Source organism: Lagenorhynchus albirostris, chromosome 8, assembly GCF_949774975.1.
Source record: "Lagenorhynchus albirostris chromosome 8, mLagAlb1.1, whole genome shotgun sequence".
Taxonomy (NCBI): domain Eukaryota; kingdom Metazoa; phylum Chordata; class Mammalia; order Artiodactyla; family Delphinidae; genus Lagenorhynchus; species Lagenorhynchus albirostris.
In genome coordinates this window covers 41,342,305-41,363,333 of record NC_083102.1, presented here as the reverse complement: position 1 = coordinate 41,363,333, position 21,029 = coordinate 41,342,305, and the positions used below count along the sequence as shown (strand labels likewise).

The window sequence follows — 21,029 nt, the reverse complement described above, 5'->3', positions numbered from 1 at the left end:
CTTTTCACCAAGCTTGATAATCTAGCAGATGATCTGCTCTTAGAAGCTCTTAAATTCTTTTAGTGAAGAGTGATCCAGAAGTATTACATCTCAGCCCAGGCATATTAGACCAGGAAAAACATACAATCCTGAGTTTCAGAAGGGAAATATCTGCACTTTCCCTGACCTGAAGCCTTTCTGGAACACTTTCAACTGTCAAAAAGAAGAAGAGAAGAAACATCCTGTGATGTGGCAAATAGGGAGTGAAATTTTAATAAAGACCACAATTTCATAATCTCTTCCCTAAGCATTATTTATTTACAAGAGGCTTATATCCTAAAGAAGAAATTCCTTCACATTCACAGTCTTGGAAGGAAGGAGAAACCGTCTACTCTGAGCAGAGAAATGATTCTGAGTTTCCAGTATATTAGTGGTTCTGATTTGAGTGAACTTTCAGTAATAGATAGAAGTCTTCTGAGATTAATTCCCAACCTCCTATCTTTGGCCTTAGGTACCTGAGCTGTGCAGTTCCAAATGTGAGCTGACATTCTAGTCCTGTTGTTCTTTATACCAGTGGTTCTCAAAGTTCAGTGTGTATCACAATCACTTGGAAGCCTTGCTCAAACAGATTGTTGAGTCCCCCTCCCCAGAGTTTTCTGTTTAGTCGGTTTGAGACAGGGCCCAAAGAATTTGCATTTCCAATAAGTTCCCAAACTATGCAGCTGCCAGTCTGGGTACTATACTTTGTGGACCACTCCTCTGTAGAGTTTCTGGACTGCTGCAGACTGGTTTCATCCTATCTCTGTGGGAAGAAAGTAAGAGAGAGAATTGTTTTTCCTTAGTTCTTTCAGAATATTTCAAATAGAATGAAATGGCACTATGTTACTTTCACTTTCATTCATATATATATTTTTTCCCAATAGACTGATTAAAATAAAGTGATAGAAAAAATTGAACACTTGAGCTCTACTTCATATTCCAATCTCAAATATAGGTGCTCAGATTAACAAAAATTTTAAGAAAAATATTACATACAATGTTGTATATATGGTAGCAAATTTTATAATTTTGTTATATTTGAAAATATATCTTATTTCATGTCAGCAAAAGGTTGCCAACTGTCTCCTAGGGAAAGACTGTCCTTTATTCTGAGACTAAATCCATTTCAGTTTCTTTTGTGAAATGACAGTGCTAGTTTTTTTTTTTAAGTTCTTTGTTGGTAGCCTTATGTTGGTCCCCTTTAAAACTTTTTTTGTTGATCTGTGAAGTCCAATAAATCACTATTTTAGATTAAATGGGTACAAAAATTTTGGAGGTGAGAAGAAGTGAAAACAGTGAATCCTATCCCTAAGATAACATCTTATGACTCCTTGAAACATTTTTACAGAGTCCAATTAGGAAACTCTCCTGTTGATGTTGGTCCAGTTTTGATAGTTTTTTGAACCAGTCATACACAGAACAGATGACTGAATGCTTGTCTTTTACCAGGTTTGAGGGCTATAAGGATGATGGACACAGAGTTCTCAAGGATGTCACAGTCATATGAAGGATATAGCAAACAATTATGATTTAGTGAGAAAGGTGCTGCTATAGGGTGGTATAGGTGACCTTGGCAAAGTATATTTTAGTGAAATTGTAGGAGTAGAGGGGAAGATGACAGTGGATTGAGAAGTGATTTGTGAGGCAGTGAAGATGGGGGTAGAGCTATGAAGGAAGGGATGAGAGGGAATACCTAGAGGTTGAGTGTAGGGGACAGAGACAGTGGTTTGGAGAATGTTTGTATCCTATGGGGAATCATTCCGTAAGAGATAAGAGATTGAAGTTACAGGGGAAATAGTTGTCAAAATGACTCTAAAATGGAAATTGGTCAAATCCCCAGCATAGATTGAGAAATTAGCCTTAGGAAAAAAAGGGATCTATTCCACTGAACAGGAGGGAAGATTCAGTGTTGCTTCAAACAAGTTGGGGATGCTGTTGGGGACCCTCCTACACTGTTGGTGGGAATGTGAATTGGTGAAGCCACTATGGAGAACAGTATAGAGGTTCCTTAAAAAGCTAAAAATAGAGGTACCATATGACCCAGCAATCCCACTCCTGGGCATATATCTGGAGGAACTCTAATTCAAAAAGATGCATGCACCCCAGTGTTCACAGCAGCACTAAGACATGGAAGTAACCTAAATGTCTACTGACAGATGAATGGATAAAGAAGATGTGGTGTACACACACACACACACACACACACACACACACACACACACAGTGGAATATTGCTCAGCCATAAAAAAGAATGAAATAATGCCATTGCAGCAACATGGACGGACCTAGAGATTATTATACGAAGTGAAGTAAGTCAGAAAGAGAAGGACAAATACCATATGATATCACTTATGTGGAATCTAAAAAAATGATACAAATGAATTTGTTTACAAAACAGAAGCAGACTCACAGACTTAGAAAACAAACTTATAGTTACCAAGGGGGAAGGGGGGGGATTAATTAGGAATTTGGGATTAACATATACACACCACTATACATAGATAAACAACAGAGACCTACTGTATAGCACAGGGAACTATATTCAATATCTTGTACTAACCTATAATGGAAAAGAATCTGAATATATATATACACACACACACACACACATATACATACATACATACTTTGCTATACACCTGAAACAATGTAAATCAACTATACTTCAATTTTTAAAGATTAAATAATAAATAGCAACAACGAATTGGGGGTGCTCTCCTCTTCCAGCGGAGATCAAGTGCTTTGCTGAGCATGGTGGCAGAGATTGTAAGGTAGAGCTTGGGAAGAGCCATACTGGGAGGGACATGAGTTGAAGGAGCAAATAAAAGCCATACTGTGAGAGGCATGAGATGAAGGAACAAGTAAAAGGATCATCATATGGCATGGAAATTCCTGTCGAAGTTTATGAATTTTATGGAAAGCTATCTGAGCTGGAAAGGAAAAGAAAGGATTTGGGAGGGGAGGTTGCTAATAGAAAATGAAAGGGACAAGGTAATTAAGATCTCAGTGTAAGGAGACAAGGGAATGAGGTGTAGTGGTTCAGAGAGTGGAAGGCAGAATTAGAATCTTCAGATCAAGTTTCTTTTCAGCTAGTTCTGGGTCTTGATGAGAGGGAAGTAGTCTTTAAGCATAACTATTCTGTTGGTCATTGCATCTTCAAGTTTCTTGTTGAACATAAGTGTTTAAGATGATGTTTGTCTTTTGAGTTATTAAATAATCAAAATAGATTCTGTGTTTGAGCTAAGTGGAATATCACAGGCTGTTCAAGTATCTACTATTCAAGTCTCTGCAGAGTTTTGGCTATAATGCCACCTCCTGAGCAAGTATAGTTGGAGGTAAACTCCTGACAGAAAATTTTAACCCTCTCCTCAAATTTTAATATAGTTAATTAAGTAACACTTTTTATTTATCTTTAAAAAATGACTCAAACATTAAGTTAGAAAAGTGTAGTGTATTTAATAGTCTTTCAGCAATGGAAGAACTGAAGCCGTATAAACAGTGAAAGTTTGACTTTTTCTTTCTCTCAGCTTGAAAAACTGAAAATATTAGAAGAAAGTGTGGGTTTCTGGAATCTAGGAATCCAAAAGAGCCCTTAATTTATTAATTATACATAGACAATAAAATAGGCTTTAGTTTTATTTTTCAGAGAGAAACTCAGTTGAAAGTGCCCTTGATTCATTCTTTTGGAACTCTGATGCCATAAAATATGCTGATGTGACCTGCTTAAGTAAAGTGCATGGGAAAGTGGCCATTTGGAATAGATTTCTTAAGAAAAGTTTGAAATTCCTGGACTTGAACTAATTTGTTTTCCATGGATCCCATGAGGATACTTGCAAAACCAGATGATAGGATACAGTTGGATCCTATGAATGGCACTAGTTTACAGTTATGTTTTCTGGATTTCTTCCATATGTTGCCGGCGTCTTTGTATTTGACCATGTATGGATACACAGAATTTCATAGGCCAAAGAAGAAAAGAAGCTTTATAAACAGACTCGTTAAAGCATATAAAATACAGATATTCATTTTTCTTGTCATTTCAATAAACAGTTAAGTTGTTCAACTAATTTTTTTTAAACAAGGAAACAAAAATCTTAAAATTTAAGCTGTTATGGTGTGTGATTAGTATACAATCTAGTACTGAAGGTAGAAATGGGCTTTGTTTGGTAATAAGGGAACCAGAAATGGTTTGGAGTAAAATCAGGAGATGATTCATGTAGAACAGTTACATTTTGCATCAGTTCTAATATACAGTACTGTGTCATGTAGAAGAATTGTTAGGTGAAGAACTGGTATGATTACTTTGGATATTTCTGCTTCAATGACAGTTACCACAAATGAATAACCTGGGTTTTTTTGTTTATTTGTTTTTTTTTTTGCGGTACGTGGGCCTCTCACTGTTGTGGCCTCTCCTGTTGCGGAGCACAGGCTCTGGACGCGCAGGCTTAGCGGCCATGGCTCACAGACCTAGCCGCTCTGCGGCATGTGGGATCTTCCCGGACCAGGGCACGAACCCGTGTCCCCTGCATTGGCAGGTGGACTCTGAACCACTGAGCCACCAGGGAAGCCCCCTTTTTTTTTTTTAAATGGAGATATAACTGACATATAACCAGATTGTCATTTTTAACTATAGAGGACCATCAGATATATAGAATGTGAACTTCCTAAGCCACATGAAGTAATATCACTTAATTTTTTTTAGTTTTGATAATCTGCCCTAATGAGTCTGATTATTTCTGCAGTTATTTGGTTTCCCTCATGTTATTACAGTAAGCTGATATTAGACAAACGGTATTATCTCAGCTATGTGGTGTGAAACAGTGGTCTCCCAAGCAGTGTTGCAACCATTGTTGATATTGAATATGACCAGAAAATATTAGAACCCTTATTTATTTATTTTATTATTATTATTTTTTTTGCTGTACGTGGGCCTCTCACTGTTGTGGCTTCTCCCATTGCGGAGCACAGGCTCCGGACGCGCAGGCTCAGCGGCCATGACTCACGGGCCCATTTGGGATCTTCCCAGACTGGGGCACGAACCCGTGTCCCCTGCATCAGCAGGTGGACTCTCAACCACTGCACTACCAGGGAAGCCCAGAACCCTTATTTATTGATGTTTACTTTTTTAATTTATGAGAAATTGACACTAATATTCAATGTTCAGATTGCCAGTTGTGTATGTTTGGTAGGTAAATAAACATATTTGGGATGTTTAAAATTTTCACTGATAGTTTACACTAGGATCAAAGCAGTCTGAAGACCATTGGTCTAAAAGATAAGAGCTTTGTCCCTTATTTGTCTAAAAGATTGGAAGCCTCGCCAAATCTCAGGCAGTATTTTCAGTTTCAGCAAGTTTCTTTTTTGATAATACTCTTTTAACAAAATAATTTTTGATTTCTATCAGCCTTCACTGTCCAATTCAGTAGTCACTAAACCACATGAAGTTATTTGAATTTAAGTTAATTCAAGTTAAATAAAATTAAACATTCAGCTCCCCAGTTGCTCTAGTCACATTTCAAGGGGTAAGTAGCCACATGGACAAGCAGCTACCATATTGGATAGTGTAGACAAAGAACGTTTCCATCATTTCAGAAAGTTCTATTGGACAATGCTGCTATATACTTTCTTGCTCAGCAGTCTTAGTCTCAACTCCTTCATCCATCAGCTAACATCTGTAAGAAAATGTCAAAGGGAAATGGAAAGACATCATCATTTCTGTAATCTCTAAAGGTGAACCAAACTTTTTCTACCCAGAAATTAGCCGCTCTTCCTTTCCAAACACTGTTAACCAACATAAATAGTTGAAGTTGCTTTTCATGTGATTACCTTTCCCTCTTAGGTCTAATAGTACTTATTGGTACAATAATTTATACCATCTTATGGCTTGTAGCACTCAAAGTTTGAGTATAATTCTTGCCTTTTAAGTTAGCCTATCAGCATAATTGAAACCTCTAGTTTTAATAAACACTTGATATAAATTGAATGAAAGCCTATCTTTATCTAGGAGAATGATTCCCCTTTTCTGTTTGAATCAGTGTTTGCTTTATGTAGCAGCGGGGTATGCCCAAGATGAATGATTTTTACATTCTAAAACAGAGTTTGGGGTTACAAAAATATCTTAGACTGTAGGAGGAAATGTTGTTACTGTTTTTTTTTTTTTTTTGCGGTACGCGGGCCTCTCACTGTTGCGGCCTCCCCCATTGCGGAGCACAGGCTCCGGACGCGCAGGCCCAGCGGCCATGGCTCACGGGCCCAGCCGCTCCGCGGCATGCGGGATCCTCCCGGACCGGGGCACGAACCCGTGTCCCCTGCACTGGCAAGCGGACTCCCAACCACTGCGCCACCAGGGAAGCCCCTGTTGTTACTGTTTTTAAGTCCAGTACCTTTTCTCAAATAGAAGGTTTTTACAAATTCTAAAGAGAACTGAAGATTTTAATCAGAGTTAGTAGGGTTTTACCCTACCAGAATACATTGTTTTTCAATGCCTTGACCTTTGCTGATTGCTTTGGCCTGAATGTACAGTAACACGTTTGAGAAGAGAATTGTATCTTAGCCATAATGTAAACACAGTGTAAATAATTACAGCCATGCTGAGAAAGATTTGCAAATGGTAATAAGTTCACTTGAGTAATTGGTTTGGACTGAACTAGATGGAGATAGTCCAGGAAAACGTTTACTGCAAATGGTAAATTAAATGTATTTGTCTGATTAATTACATTTGATCTCTATGAATTACTTAATCATTCAAGCACATTGTTTATTTGTATTATTAGATGTGCATTTAGGTTACATAAGTATTGTATGGCTTTAGTAATTAATATTATTTTATCAGTTCCTGTTTTCCTTCTCTGTACCAACAGTGAGCCGTAAACGCACTATTTACATATGTGCTTTTCTTTTAAATAACCAAGACTTCTAACAGTAATTGATTCTAAAGAAAGTGTGTGAGTGAGTAGATTTAGTTTGCAAAAAGCTTCCCATTTGGTTTTGATTAACACTCATCTCCCTACCTCTTACGTTGTAGGAAGCCAAGGATATAATGTATGGTATTAATATCTGTACCAATGACTTTTACAGGTGGAACAATCCAAAGTTTTAATCAAAGAAGGTGGTGTTCAGTTGCTGCTCACAATAGTTGATACCCCAGGATTTGGAGATGCAGTGGATAATAGTAATTGGTAAGAAGGGTTTGTCACTGCTGCTTTCCACTGCATTTGGGGATGGGGGTGGTTAGACTTTTTTACCTTAACATTTTAAAGCTTCTCATCTTAGCGAAGGTCACTGAACTTTATGTAACATGACTTGGGTTCATATATCAACTTTGCCACTTGTCATGTTGCTTAACTTCTTTGAACTGATTTCCTCTTCTATAAAATGAAGATAACACCTTTCACAGAAGTATTTTGAAGACAGATTCTAAAACATAGATAAAAGAATTCTCATTATTATAAGAAACTTGCAACTTTTCATTCTTTACTATAATTTTATCCATTTTCTATCACATCCTAATTTAAACCTTCAGTTTTTCCATAAGTTGTAAGTGAATAAAACACCCATGGCTTTCTAATTGGAAACAATATCTTAGTAGCTTATAAAAAATATTTTAATTTTTCTTTGAGTTCCACACTGTTTTTTTGTTTTGTTTTTATTTATTTGGCTGCGTTGGGTCTTTGTTGTGGCATGCGGGATCTTCGTTGGGGCACGTAGGCTTCTCTCTAGTTGCGGCAAGTAGGCTCTAGAGTGCGCAGGCTTAGTTGCCCCACGGCATGTGGGATCTTAGTTCCCCAACCAGGAATCGAACCTACTTCCCCTGCATTGGAAGGCGGATTCTTAACCACTGGACCACCAGGGAAGTCCCAAGTTCCACATTGTTTTTTGAAATAAATTTCTGTCAACTTTTGAAACACCTAAGTAACCGTTCATTGTGAGGTTTCTGTATTGTTTAATCTTTTCATTTGAAATATAAAACTCTTTGAATATAATTTTTCATATTGTAAAGTGTCTTGGCATTAATATACTTATAAATGCAAGTAATATGATAATTTAGTTGTGTCTGACTCTAAACAGTTTCTTCTGTTTGGAAAGTTTAGAAATAATGAATCAAGATTTATTCAACATAATTTATATGTTTTTAAATCAGTATATGTAGAATAATTTGAGGTGTTTTTTTCCATTGGTTACATAGGTTTTGTGTATTTAAAAATATTGATTATTGCCCTTTAACAGAGTCATCAGTTGTATGTTCATATGTAGAATTACAACTTAATTATTTTATTTATCTGCATTCTACAGCTGGCAGCCTGTTATCGACTACATTGATAGTAAGTTTGAGGACTACCTAAATGCAGAATCTAGAGTGAACAGACGTCAGATGCCTGATAACAGAGTGCAGTGTTGTTTATACTTCATTGCTCCTTCAGGACATGGGTCAGTACCTTGATGCTTCTGATAACCTTTTTTGTTGTTGTTTTATTATTACTCATCTTTGGGTGCATATTTTAGTAACCCTCATCTCTGTGGAGTACATTTAACTTTACCAGTTGTAAAGTTCCAAATTCCATATAAAAATGGCTTATAGGAAGCCTTTTTTTAAGTCCTAGACAAACTAACAATGATTTTACTTAGTTTGTCATGCATAAGACTTTACCTGCTTCATGGAAAGGAATATTGTTTCCATCATGTTTGGTGTCTCAGTGTGGCTAATTTAGCTTTCTTTTTGACCAATCTGCCACTAATTGAACGATCAAATAAGGAGAAACAGCCATCAAAATTAGCTAGACATATCCTAAGAAACTCCAAAGATGTTATTTACTATAGATCTGGTAGAGAAGGCTGCAAAAAAAACTTAAATACCAAGGTTCTCATGTGCCATTTTTTTCTTCACTAAATCTACTTGTCTTCTTGTTTCACCTTAGCTGTCACAGTCAAATTGTTTAAGTATCATATCATCAGTACTAACCTTCTACTTATTAGGAGTTAAAATTAAGATCTGAGTATCTAGACATTTATCTGATCTGATCTGTTAGTATGGCCGGCCTATAATCCTTGTTTTGTTGTTTGTATTTCTTTGTCATTTTGAGTAGATATGTGGGTCATTGTCAACTGCAGATGTTCGTAATTACTCTTCTTTCATCTTTGGATAAATGACTCAGCATAACTCAGCCACCTGATGATTGTAACTCCACCATCTCTCCACCAGAAGGAACTGGACTGTTTTATAGCATCAGACTAAATAGTATTAAGTCATCTAACACCCAAATTACAGTAGTGTAAACCAGTTCCTTCAAAAGAGTACCTTTCTCTTCTGTTTTTTGCTTTTTTCTTCACCTTTTGCTAGATAGGCTAGTGCCCATTATCACCATCTTGGCTGAGCAGAAAGCCTTAATTCGTTAGATTACCATTTTTGCACTGTCTGACTGTAGTGGTGCAAATGTTTCTTCTTTTATTTCTAATATTATTCTACAGTATTCTCAGAAATTTACATATTTAAAGCACAAAATTGACTCATCTACTTAAAAGACTCAAAAAAAAAATTCTCAGAAATACCACACTGTATGGCTTTTTCTGTGTCCTTGTTAGCGTCTTCCTGAATTTATATATATACATATTTTATCATTCTAGTTTAACTTGTTAGGGCTTTTTCCTGGAAGCCAACAGGGTAAAATCTTAACCTGCAGTTAAGTCAATAGAAATTTGTCAGTTTATATCCAGTTTTATTATTTTAGATCTTTTGGACTCTCACCAAGATTTGGTAATTCTCATGAAATCACATTTCTCTTATTCCCTGTGGGAAAATATATTTCTTAAAATTGCATGGGAAATACGATTTTTTTATTTAAAGAAAAAAATTTGAAATTATGTGTAGTGGCTTTGGGCCATTTCTTGTTTGTCACAAGGGATGAGAGTTCCAAATTTTAATTTCTTAATGTATAAAAATATGATTTTGAGTAGTTTCTCAGCTTAACTATTTTTAGAAATGGAGCAAAGTTTTGCCCATTGGTATGTGCTACTATGGATTAAGTGAAAGAATATGACACTGAATTTTCCGTAGAGAGTTCCAAATTCCCTGCTCACTACATAGTGAAATTCCAGGCAACATAATAGATGAATTAGGACCTTTCTGTCTTATCTGGGTAATCCCTGGATTCCCTTTTTAAACGTACTGTTTTTGGAGTAAATATAAATTGGTGCAACAGCGTATTTTCAGTGTCCCCCATCTCACCCCACCAATTGTAGTCACTGAACAAAGGGTTAATTTATGATTTCAGCTGTTGTTGCTTCATTTTCTTTGTTCAGTGATTGGTAACTGACTTGGAACTTGAATTTTGTTTTTTGTTTTGTTTTGTTTTTAATTTATTTGGTTGTGCCAGGTCTTAGTTGTGGCAGGTGGGCTACTTAGCTGCGGCTCACCAGCTCCTTAGTTGCAGCTTGCCGGCTTCTCAGTTGTGGCTTGCCAGCTCCTTAGTTGCAGCATGTGAACTCTTAGTTGTGGCGTGCATGTGGGATCTAGTTCCCTGACCAGGGATCGAACCTGGGCCCCCTGCATTGGGAGCACAGAGTTTTATCCCCTGTGCCACCAGGGGAGCCCCTGAACTTGAATTTTATTTATTTATTTATTTATTTGCGGTACGCGGGCCTCTCACTGTTGTGGCCTCTCCTGTTGCGGAGCACAGGCTCCGGACGTGCAGGCTCAGCGGCTGCGGCTCACGGGCCCAGCCGCTCTGCGGCATGTGGGATCTTCCCGGACCGGGGCATGAACCCGTGTCCCCTGCATCAGCAGGCGGACTCTCAACCACTGCGCCACCAGGGAAGCCCCCGAACTTGAATTTTTAAATGGTGTTTTTACAAACTTTTTGAATGTTGATTGCCACTTTGAAAAAACAGTGTCACTTAGTGAGTTTTATATAGTTTTTTTCCCTTAGAAATATATATATGTATGTATATTTAATAAATACTTGTCATTTGCCCTCTAGTCATTTTACTTATTTTGCTGTAGGCTTTGAGGTTAAATAGTCTTTTCCCTCTAATTTGGGTTTATCTTCTAGAAATTCTAAAAAGGACTTTCCATTGTGTAAAAAAAACATTTAAAAACTAAATTTGTTGGAAAAGATGACCTGAAATAAAACTAAATGGACAGAGGAAAAATTTCAACCGGAATGTAATCTACTGTGAAATAAGTGTTTTCTGCTGTTGACATTTTGTATGCTTCTGAAATTTGTATTCTAATTTAAAAGGGCGGAAAGATTTTATCGGGGCTTTAATAAAGGTTACATTTAAAGTTTGATTTTTTTTTAACTGATTTAAATGTACTTCAGCCCTGTTGTTTTATATTTGAGAAGCTGACTTTCCCAATTTCCTTGTCACGGCTATTTTCAAGCATCAAGTTGAAATAATATAATGTTCTGCAAATGTTGTTTTAAGTGTAAAATCTTGTTAACTTGGATTTTGATTTTAATATTTTATATTAAATGCTCTTATGATTTATTAAAATTTTAGATTAACTGATTCTGTCACCGGCTTAATGAGGTGGTAGTGGTGGTAATTTAAATTTGTCATGAGTGTAATCTGGAAGGTGAACCCTAAAAATTTACAAATCTGAGATTGATTGACTGGGCCATGGCTTTTATCTTTAGTGTCATGATGTAATGATTGATGAAACAATCAAAACTTAAATTTTTTCTCAAAAATTGAAAGGTTTTTCAGTTAGCACTAGTGAGGTAAGGGTGCTATTTACAGATAAATATAGTGTTATTCCAGCCACACACTCTTTTCTGAAGTTTTTTCTGTAGTGTTCTCTGAATGCCAAGATCAAAATTCAGAGGATTTAAGACGAGAATTAGAATTGGAGGTAGCTATCTTATTTCTCTGTATCTGCCTTCCTGCCTCCTTACCCCATCTTTCTGCCAGTCAGTGTCACTACCACAAAGAAGTATATAGTATTATTTGTTAGTGAAAAGGAATACCTCATTAGTCTCTGGACCCCCAATACGCCCAACATTGTATATATATTAAACTATAGTACTCTAAGAGAACGCTAAGAAGGGCTTTCTCTTTATTTGAAAATATTAGTCAATAAAATTTATAATGAAATTAGATCTTTATTCCATTTTCCTCATGTTTTATAAAAGTTAAGGAATACCACACTTCTGCACAAAATATTGCTGTTACCTTCATTTATTTTTGTAGAATATTAATTTTTAGTCTACAGTGTATTCTAGATGTGAGGAATAGCAGGTTTTTATTTAAAGTTATTCAAAGATGTAAGGAAAACCACAGCAACTTACTTTTTTAGTCAACAGATATTGGATACCTTCTCAAGTACTGACACTGTATTAGATATAAGAGATACAGATGAATGAGACAAAGGCCTTGCTTTTGAGGATCTTCTAGTGAGAAGATGGGAAAACCAAATACATAAGTAAGCAGTTACTATGTGGCAAATTGAGTGTTGTGATCCCTTAGAAAGATGCCTAGTCTTAGGTTAGAGAAGAATTCCCAGAGGAAATGAGGATAGTAAGCTAGGTCCTAAAGGATGACTAGGAATTCGGCAAGCCAAGTAGAAGGGGGATGGGAATGGAGTGTGTTCCAGGCAAAGGCAGTAGTAGCTTATGGCCAGAGATCAAAGTATGGTGCTTTTAAGGAATTGTGAGAAGTTCAAAAAGGCTGGCACGTTGGAAGTAGGAGGTAGCAAAAATGCTAAGGGATGCTAAGAGATGAGGACAGCTGGAGAGGCTATGTTTTCACAGGGCTTGTAGGCCACACTAGCTAAGGAATCTGGCTTTAGTAAGGTTTTTAGTCAAGGAATGACCTGATGATCAGATTTGGATTTTAGAAAAACCATTCTGACTGCAGTGTGCATGGTTTGGAGAGAGAGATTCTTGTCATTATCCATACTAAAAGTATACTTTGGTGGCCTGAATCAAAGTAATGGAAATGGAGATAAATATATAAATATCTTTATTTGTTCAGCAGGTCCTGGGGAATCTTTGGAATTGAGGATTAGAGGAAGGAGGAATTCTGGGTTTCAGACTTGAGTAATTGGGTGGATTGTAGTGCTGTTCACTGAGATAGAAAGCACAGAAGGGGAGGGAAAACGTGGGGGCTCAGATGAGCTTTTTATTTTGAGGTGCCAAAATGGGATATCCGAGTAGTATTTCCACTGGGTGGACACAAGCCTGGAACACAGGAGTGAGATGAGCTGGGTATAAAGACTCGGGAGTCATTGACCCATAGAGGATAATAGAAGTCATTGTAGTTAATGATAAGCTTACAGAATGCAGAGTGAGAAGAGAAGACCTTCTAGAGAATTCTGAGGAATGTACCTATTAAGGAGACTAGCTTACAAAGATGATCCTGAAAATTACCCTAAGTGAACAGCTTGTGAGGGAGTAATGTCAATGCTGCATAATGGGCAAATTAAAAAATACTGGTACACACCACAGTATTTATGAGTTGGCTGCTGCTAATTAATTTGCAGCATGGTAGTATTTGGTGACCTTCTTGAAAGTATAATGGCAAAGTGGAGGCAGCAGTTAGAGTGTAATAGGTAAAAGGGATGAAGAAGATTCTCTTTCGAGCTTCTTCTCTGAGAAATATAGTTGGTAGCAAGAAGTGAAGGAGGACTAAATTTTTCATTTAAAAACAAAACAAAGATTTCCCAAGTTTTGAGTAGTAAATGTAGAGACCGCTGTAGGAAAGCCTATTAGGAGCCTTCCTGGTTTTTCTAATTCTTCTTTAGGGCCCAAACCCTATGACCAGGGTGTTAAAAGACAGGAGTCAAAGCCTTCTTAGCCCCTCCAATGCTTCTTGAAATCCTGTTCTTCCTAACTGTTGCTGGGCCAATACACCTTCAGGGAGTGTTTCTGATGAGTAAGTAAAGTAGTTCCAATGTATGTAATTTAACGTTGGGATGTGAAGAATCTCTTCTCCCAAACTGATCAATCCAGTCATATTAAATATTGTGTATTTCAGACTTAAACCATTGGATATTGAGTTTATGAAGCGTTTGCATGAAAAAGTGAATATCATTCCACTTATTGCCAAAGCAGACACACTCACACCAGAGGAGTGCCAACAGTTTAAGAAACAGGTAAGTAGAATGAGTTTGAACTCTTGGGTTTCTAATATCATTCATGTAATTTGCAGTTTTTCGTATTTTCAGTATAATGTGTTACAGTGTATTCCTCTTGCTACTTTACTATATGGTTGTTTACAGTGTATTAAAAATAACTCTTGAAAATAGTCTTCTGCTTTAGTTTTCTCCTAGGAGCCCATAAGTATTATCATATGCCCTTATCCTTTCAATTTAAATAGGCTATTTTAGATGTTTCCGTATAGATTCCACCAGCACCCCTCCCACACCCTTTAGAATTACTTTCCTAGACTGAATTCCCAGGAACAGGATTACTTTTTGAAAGGGTATGATTATTTTATCTCCCTCCCCCACCTACCCATTTTGTCATGGTGCTTTCCCAATAAAACAATCAAATTCGTTTTATAATGGGTATATTTGTTCCAATGTCTTGCCAGCATTGTTTGTCATTTTTATTTTTAAAACTTTTTTGGAATAAAGTGGTACCTAATTTGATTTAATTTAATTTTCCAGAAAAGCTGAACACTTTAAAGCAGGGGTTTATTTTTCCCTCATTGTTGTGTTTGGTTTACTATATATTATATTTTATGAAATGTAGGGTCAGTTTCTGGAACTATTGTACTTTCCTATTCCACTTTCCTATTCCACTTTCCTATTCCAATTTCCTATTTTTAAGTTTTAGGCCAGTTTTCTGTCTTTTAAACTGCAGCTATGTTGTATAATATTTTTAAACAGATGTTAGAGTTAATTATCTCTTATTGTCCTTATAGTCCCCTTTGTAACAAGATACTTTGGTTCTTCACCTATTTCAGTATGAATTTTAGAATAACTTGAAACCTATTACAAAAACAAAAGCCCGTGGAAATTTGCTTTGAAATTGTGTTAAATCTGTATAAATTTTGATAATGTTTTAGTGTATCATTTTTACTACATATATCTGGTATTTCTACCAGGAGTATATGTTTTTATTTTATGCTTATTCACTCCATTTTTATTTTGTAATGTGCTGTTTCTAAGTTCAAATACTAATCATATAATAACATTTCTCCTCTTCTGTCTTGATTTGTATGTTTCTTGATTTGTATTTGTTCTAAGAACTAAGAGATAAAGACGAATAAGCAATGATCTCTACTTCCAGATTGGTCACATTGTAGGGTTGTACAATTTTCTTTTTCTTTGTTTATGCTTTTAAAAAACTTTTTTTTAAATAAATTTATTTATTTACTTTTGGCTGTGTTGGGTCTTCGTTGCTGCACACGGGCTTTCTCTAGTTGCGGCAAGCGGGGGCTACTCTTTTTTTTTTTTTTCTTTTTGTGGTACACGGGCCCCTCACTGCCGTGGCCTCTCCCGCCGTGGAGCACAGGCTCTGGACGCGCAGGCCCAGCGGCCACGGCTCACGGGCCTAGCCGCTCCGCGGCACGTGGGATCCTCCCGGACCGGGGCACAAACCCGTGTCCCCTGCATCGGCAGGCGGACTCTCAACCACTGCGCCACCAGGGAAGCCCGGGGGGCTACTCTTCGTTGCAGTGCACGGGCTTCTCATTGTGGTGGCTTCTCTTGTTGCAGAGCATGGGGTCTAGGGCATGCGGGCTCAGTAGTTGTGGCTCGTGGGCTCTAGAGCGCAGGCTCAGTAGTTGTGGCGCATGGACTTAGTTGCTCCGCGGCATGTGGGATCTTCCCAGACCAGGGCTCGAACCCGTGTCCCCTGCATTGGCAGGCAGATTCTTAACCACTGCGCCACCAGGGAAGCCCTAAAAAACGTTTTTAACCAAGGGTGTTGATCAGAGTCGTCTAGAGAACTTTTTCAAAATGAGTTACTGGAGCATATTTCTACCAGTTGGTTCTGTAGGTTAAGATAGGGCTTCTGTATTCATTATTTTGAAGATGCTCACTCAGGCCATTTTAATATACAACCTCTGACTAAGAACCACTGCTCCTAGAGCTAGCTGCTAGTGTTCCTTTCTTCTTCTAGTCATGTATTTGACATCTCATCGTTTATCTTCTTGGGTTTTTTTGTATATAGACATATATAACTCAATTGTAAAAAATATGTGGTCCTATTTTTCTCAGTGGCAGTTTTACTTCTGTCTGGTTTAGTAACTGTGTTGCACATTTTGTTTACGTTCCCTTTACTGCTGCTGGGGACCCCGGCAGTGAGAGAAGTGCTGAACTACCAGTACAGGCAGGGAGCTAGCTATAGGTATATTAGCCATCAGTTTGTTATGAGTTTGAATAGGGTAGGTATTCAACATTATTTAGATGTCTGTATTCTTATTAGAATTTGGAGTGATTTTGGACAAGATAATTTAATTTGAACTAGGTCATTCTGATGCTATTAATAAGTTTGTCTTTCTTTTTTCTGCACTCTCATTGATTATTCTTATAAACTCATTAGCTTCTTAATTTCCAGGGCATGTTTTCTCCCTGTGTGCTTGCTTGATCTTATATGTGTTGCTCCTTGATTTGTGTGCATGCACATGTACATGCAAGGATATTTTCTGATAAGTGTGCACTTTGTTTTTCCTGGAGCCAATGCTATACTTAATTTTCCTTACCTTTGCTAAATTCTACTAAAAATTTTAGGTGAGTTTAAGCTTTGTTGATTCAGATGAATAAAACAGTTGGTAAGAGTTTATCTAGAGGAAGTATCTCAGTCATTATAAATAAATGACCTAAAGCCATTAGAGTAGAAATCAGCTAGAGAAATCCCTTTCTGGGTTCTTACATCATTTTTAGAACTCTTTTGGTTATAACCATATGACTTTTAACACTTCTGCAGTAATTGGATTTTGAGAATGGTACTTTTATATATCAACTTTATGGTTAAAAAAAAGACTAGCATAGTACTTTGGTTTTAGATGACATTTTGCATCATTGAAAAACAGTAAAGGAACTGGAACTGAGGACTCAGGAGTTTAAGAAGAGTATAATAAAAATAAGGCTACTGTACTAAAATTATGTGTGATGCTCTTTTGCTGACTTCCTCTTTCATTTTAGATAATGAAAGAAATCCAAGAACATAAAATTAAAATATATGAATTCCCAGAGACAGATGATGAAGAAGAAAATAAGCTTGTTAAAAAGATAAAGGTAGGTTCATTCCCATACATATACTAAAATGTTTTAGGGACTTAAAGATACTATAATAGCTGCTGGAAAGACCAAAAATATCAGTGTTTTTAAACAGTTGACTTACAAACTAAATAGAGAGGTTATTCAGTATTGAATTCAACTTTATGATTAACTTTGTTGTTTGGCTATTATGTATCATAAAGCATTATATGGAATAGAGAGATGAATAATGTAATTCTTGTCTTCATGTGGTTTTCAGTTAACTGATTTGATATTTTATAATTTTCCCCCTAAAAACAGGTAATGGGAAAGAAAAGGGGGGCGTAATAAGAAGGGAAAGGATTTGTTCTTAAGCACTGTTATGCTTAATCTTTGTTTTAAGACCAAAAATATGTTTTCTTTTGTCCTTTCATAAGAATCAACCAAAAATCTATACCGACATAATTTTCTGTATTTTTAAATTATAGTGGTTTCCTAAGTACCCTGGACCTAAAAATGATGTACTGACTAATGGCATTCTCTGCCTCCAGGGCTGTTAGGGTTGGTTTGTGATCAGGTAGGCAAGCTAGCCACAAGCCTCATTTTTTTCCTCTAACTGCTAATATATTTTTTATCCTTTTTAATTTTTCCAATATGGGGCAGCTTCTTTTTGGAATGATGTTTTAACAAATAATTTGATCAGCATATGCCTTAGTATTCTTAAATTTTCAGTGAAAATATTGTATTTATTGTTTACATTGGTGACAATACCATATAATGGCATTTTACTAAATAGTAATTGAATGGCCTATAAAAATGAATGCAGAAACTGTCGGGGTAATAATTGTTTTTGCTTATCTGTTGAGTAATGTAACTTCTTTATTATTGAATTTGTGAGGACTACAGAGATATATTTGAACAAGAGTACTTTGTTTTATAGGACCGTTTACCTCTTGCTGTGGTAGGTAGTAATACTATCATTGAAGTTAATGGCAAAAGGGTCAGAGGAAGGCAGTATCCTTGGGGTGTTGCTGAAGGTAAGGTTTTCTTCAGTGAATGGCTTTCTATAAGATCTCACAAATGTGATTAAAAATATTTGTATTTATAGTAAGTAGTATGATATGCATACTGCATTGATACAGTCTAGATTTTCAAAGATAGTTCTGAATTCAGTTTCACTGAGTCTCATTTCCTCAAGTTTCTCAGACCTTGTGTCCTACTAAGTCAGGCAAGTACGTGTTAAATCTTAACGGTGTAGTACTTTAGAAGCCACTTGTCAGTACCCACCCTGCCACCTCTGCCTCACCATTAAGTCTATTCCTGTTTTTTTGTTTGAAAACTCTTACAATGCAGGAGTTCTTTACGTGGGGACCAAAGATTGCTTCCAAGGGATCTAATAAACCTTCTGAAATTGAGAACAGTTTTGGAAAAGGCCTGTCACTTTTATCTGAGTCTCAGATGGGTCTGGGACCCTCAAGAATGAGAACTGTCAGAAGCTCAATTAAAACATTCACAGTTTCTTTTCCTCAGGGCAGAAGTCACCTTTTTTGGCATCACATCTTTAGAGCAAAAAGATTTCATTATTAAGAGATCCTCTACTAATTTTTTAAGGAGTGTTAAACAACAATAAAATCTTAGTTATAGCATCAATTCTCAACAAGGCCTTCTTGGCAATAGACATGTTTCCCCAAATTTGTGTTTATTATACTGGTTTTACTAATATTTAATCTTCTGTATTATAGTAACTTGGAATCAAGATTTGAGTGATGATTGTTCTCTTTGTTGGTATTACTTTGAAAAATTCTGTAATTTTTAGAATATTTTCCAAGTTAGTTGTTATCAGTGACTTTCCCGACCAGTGATACTGTGCTCATTCCCAGCTCTGTCATCGCCATGTAACCTTCAGTTGCTGAGCTGAGGCTTTAGAACTAGTACAGCCCTTAGAAATACGCACAGAAGAAATTGCTTTGTATCTTTAGTTTTAGGTACCTCCCCCACCAAAGAGTGTTCTTTTAGTGATACGTTTTTAAAAAATAAAGAACCTTAATGTTCTTGGCTCAAGTTTTCATTTTAGTTACCTCAGGGAAGTTTTTCTAAAGTGATCCCCTGCTCACCCCCAACACTGAATTTTTAAAATGCATTTTATTATGGAATAAATATATTTTCAACCAATAAAGAGAAATATATGATGTCCTCTTTCAAAATGTCAAAATTGTTTGCTTTTGGAGAGCTCATTTGTTAGGTTTATATTTTATCATTGAGGATTAAACTACAATAAAGTAATATAGCACAGTCGTCTGATGTGCCCTTAAATTAAGTACTATGTTACAGCGTTAAATCTTAATGAAAAATTGATCTAAGCTATTTTGCATATTCTCTCATTGTTGTTAACACCCAGTTTCCTCTGAAAAGACTGGGTTTAGTGGAAATAATGTATGTGATCTATTTTTTTTTTATAGTTGAAAATGGTGAACATTGTGATTTTACAATTCTAAGAAATATGTTGATAAGGTAAGTGTGAGTAATGATGAAAATAACATAAATTTTTTCTTCCCCTAAATAAAATTAGAGTTAGACAGATTTAACTTTTTGTCTTGTATAAATTTAGCTAATTTAAAGTGGTATCTTCGTTCTAGCCCTGAAGTAAGCACCGCAGTAAGCACTGCAGTAAGCACTGCATAGAGACAACTTGGGTTATTTTGCCAAGGTTTTGAAGTCAAGAGCAAAAATACAAAATAGGCTGTGTGGCTAGGGATATATAGGAAAATGGGTCTCTTGATCATTATACTTTGTGTTAAGGTTTAATACTGAAAGAGGTATGGAAAGTGGAAAGGAAAAGGCTTTTGCTCCTCTTTAATGTGGAAACTGTGGAAGGGAGGGCTAAGTTTTGGGTCAAAAACTTGACTTTGAGTATTTAAAAATACATAGCTTGGTAGCTGGTGAGTGGAGTGTTTTTATTACTGGAACACTGTGAACAAAACTGATCTTCCTCCCAGGAGGGAAAACATTACTCCTAAATTGTACCTTGTGCACCTGATGAAAGAGAAGGAAAGCATGTGAGAACAGGACGTTGAGGATTTTCTGATTAGAGGACCAATTGGAAAATTGGAAAATCAGTAGCAGAATTGGAAAATTGGAAAATCAGTAGCAGAGAGGGAAATCCTGAATTGGAAAATCAGTAGCAGAGAGGGAAATCCTGAAGAAAAAGTTGAAAAGAACCAGAGACATTAGTGGGCAAGGAACAGAAAGGGGATCACAATGAACCTCAGTGTTTTCATGCTGAGGTAAATTCCTTTCTCATGCCATTTCATACCCTTTTGCTACTTCTCTCCTCTCTCATCTTGCTTGCTTCTCCAGACCCTCACTATGTACTATTCTCTTCAACCTCCAGTTTTAGATGGTCATCTTAAATTGGTGTCTCTTCATTTTCATACTATTCACTTTCCCAAAACACAGGAATCTCTTGAGCTATGTTGAAGTAGTAACATGCATATTGATGATAATTGGAAATCATGGAACAAGAATAAGATCGTTCTTAAAAGTGGGGGAAAATATGAGTCAAACTGCTACCTCAAGAAATATACAAGAGATGAAAGTGAATTTTGAAATCAAAGAGATTGCCATGTAATTGGTTTTTCTCAAAAGACCTCATGACGGGGTGTTTTGGTAGAAAGTGGATGATGGAGTTAATTCAGCCATTGGGGTTGCCGTGCCTCACACAGTGGGAGAAGAGCAAATGCATATGAAAGGGTGGTCATCTCTTGATTTTGAGAATACAACACTTCAGGTTCTGTTACGAACTCTTTCCTTTCACTTCCATTTTTAAGATGTGACTTCAGAAGAGCTAATAATCTCTTATGATATTATA

The 21,029-nt window shown here is 36.5% G+C and overlaps 1 protein-coding gene across 2 annotated transcripts in view; it reads left to right on the top strand.

The window, feature by feature from the left end:
- The window catches only part of SEPTIN7 (septin 7), a 66,955-nt gene that overhangs the window by 24,610 nt on the left and 21,316 nt on the right, over nt 1–21,029 (top strand). For both annotated transcript variants that reach the window (XM_060156857.1, XM_060156856.1), the window contains exons 4-9: nt 7,096–7,196; nt 8,311–8,445; nt 13,990–14,107; nt 17,108–17,200; nt 18,102–18,198; nt 19,621–19,672. In XM_060156857.1, coding sequence (XP_060012840.1) covers nt 7,096–7,196; nt 8,311–8,445; nt 13,990–14,107; nt 17,108–17,200; nt 18,102–18,198; nt 19,621–19,672 — 596 coding nt within the window. The remainder of the gene's footprint in view (nt 1–7,095; nt 7,197–8,310; nt 8,446–13,989; nt 14,108–17,107; nt 17,201–18,101; nt 18,199–19,620; nt 19,673–21,029) is intronic.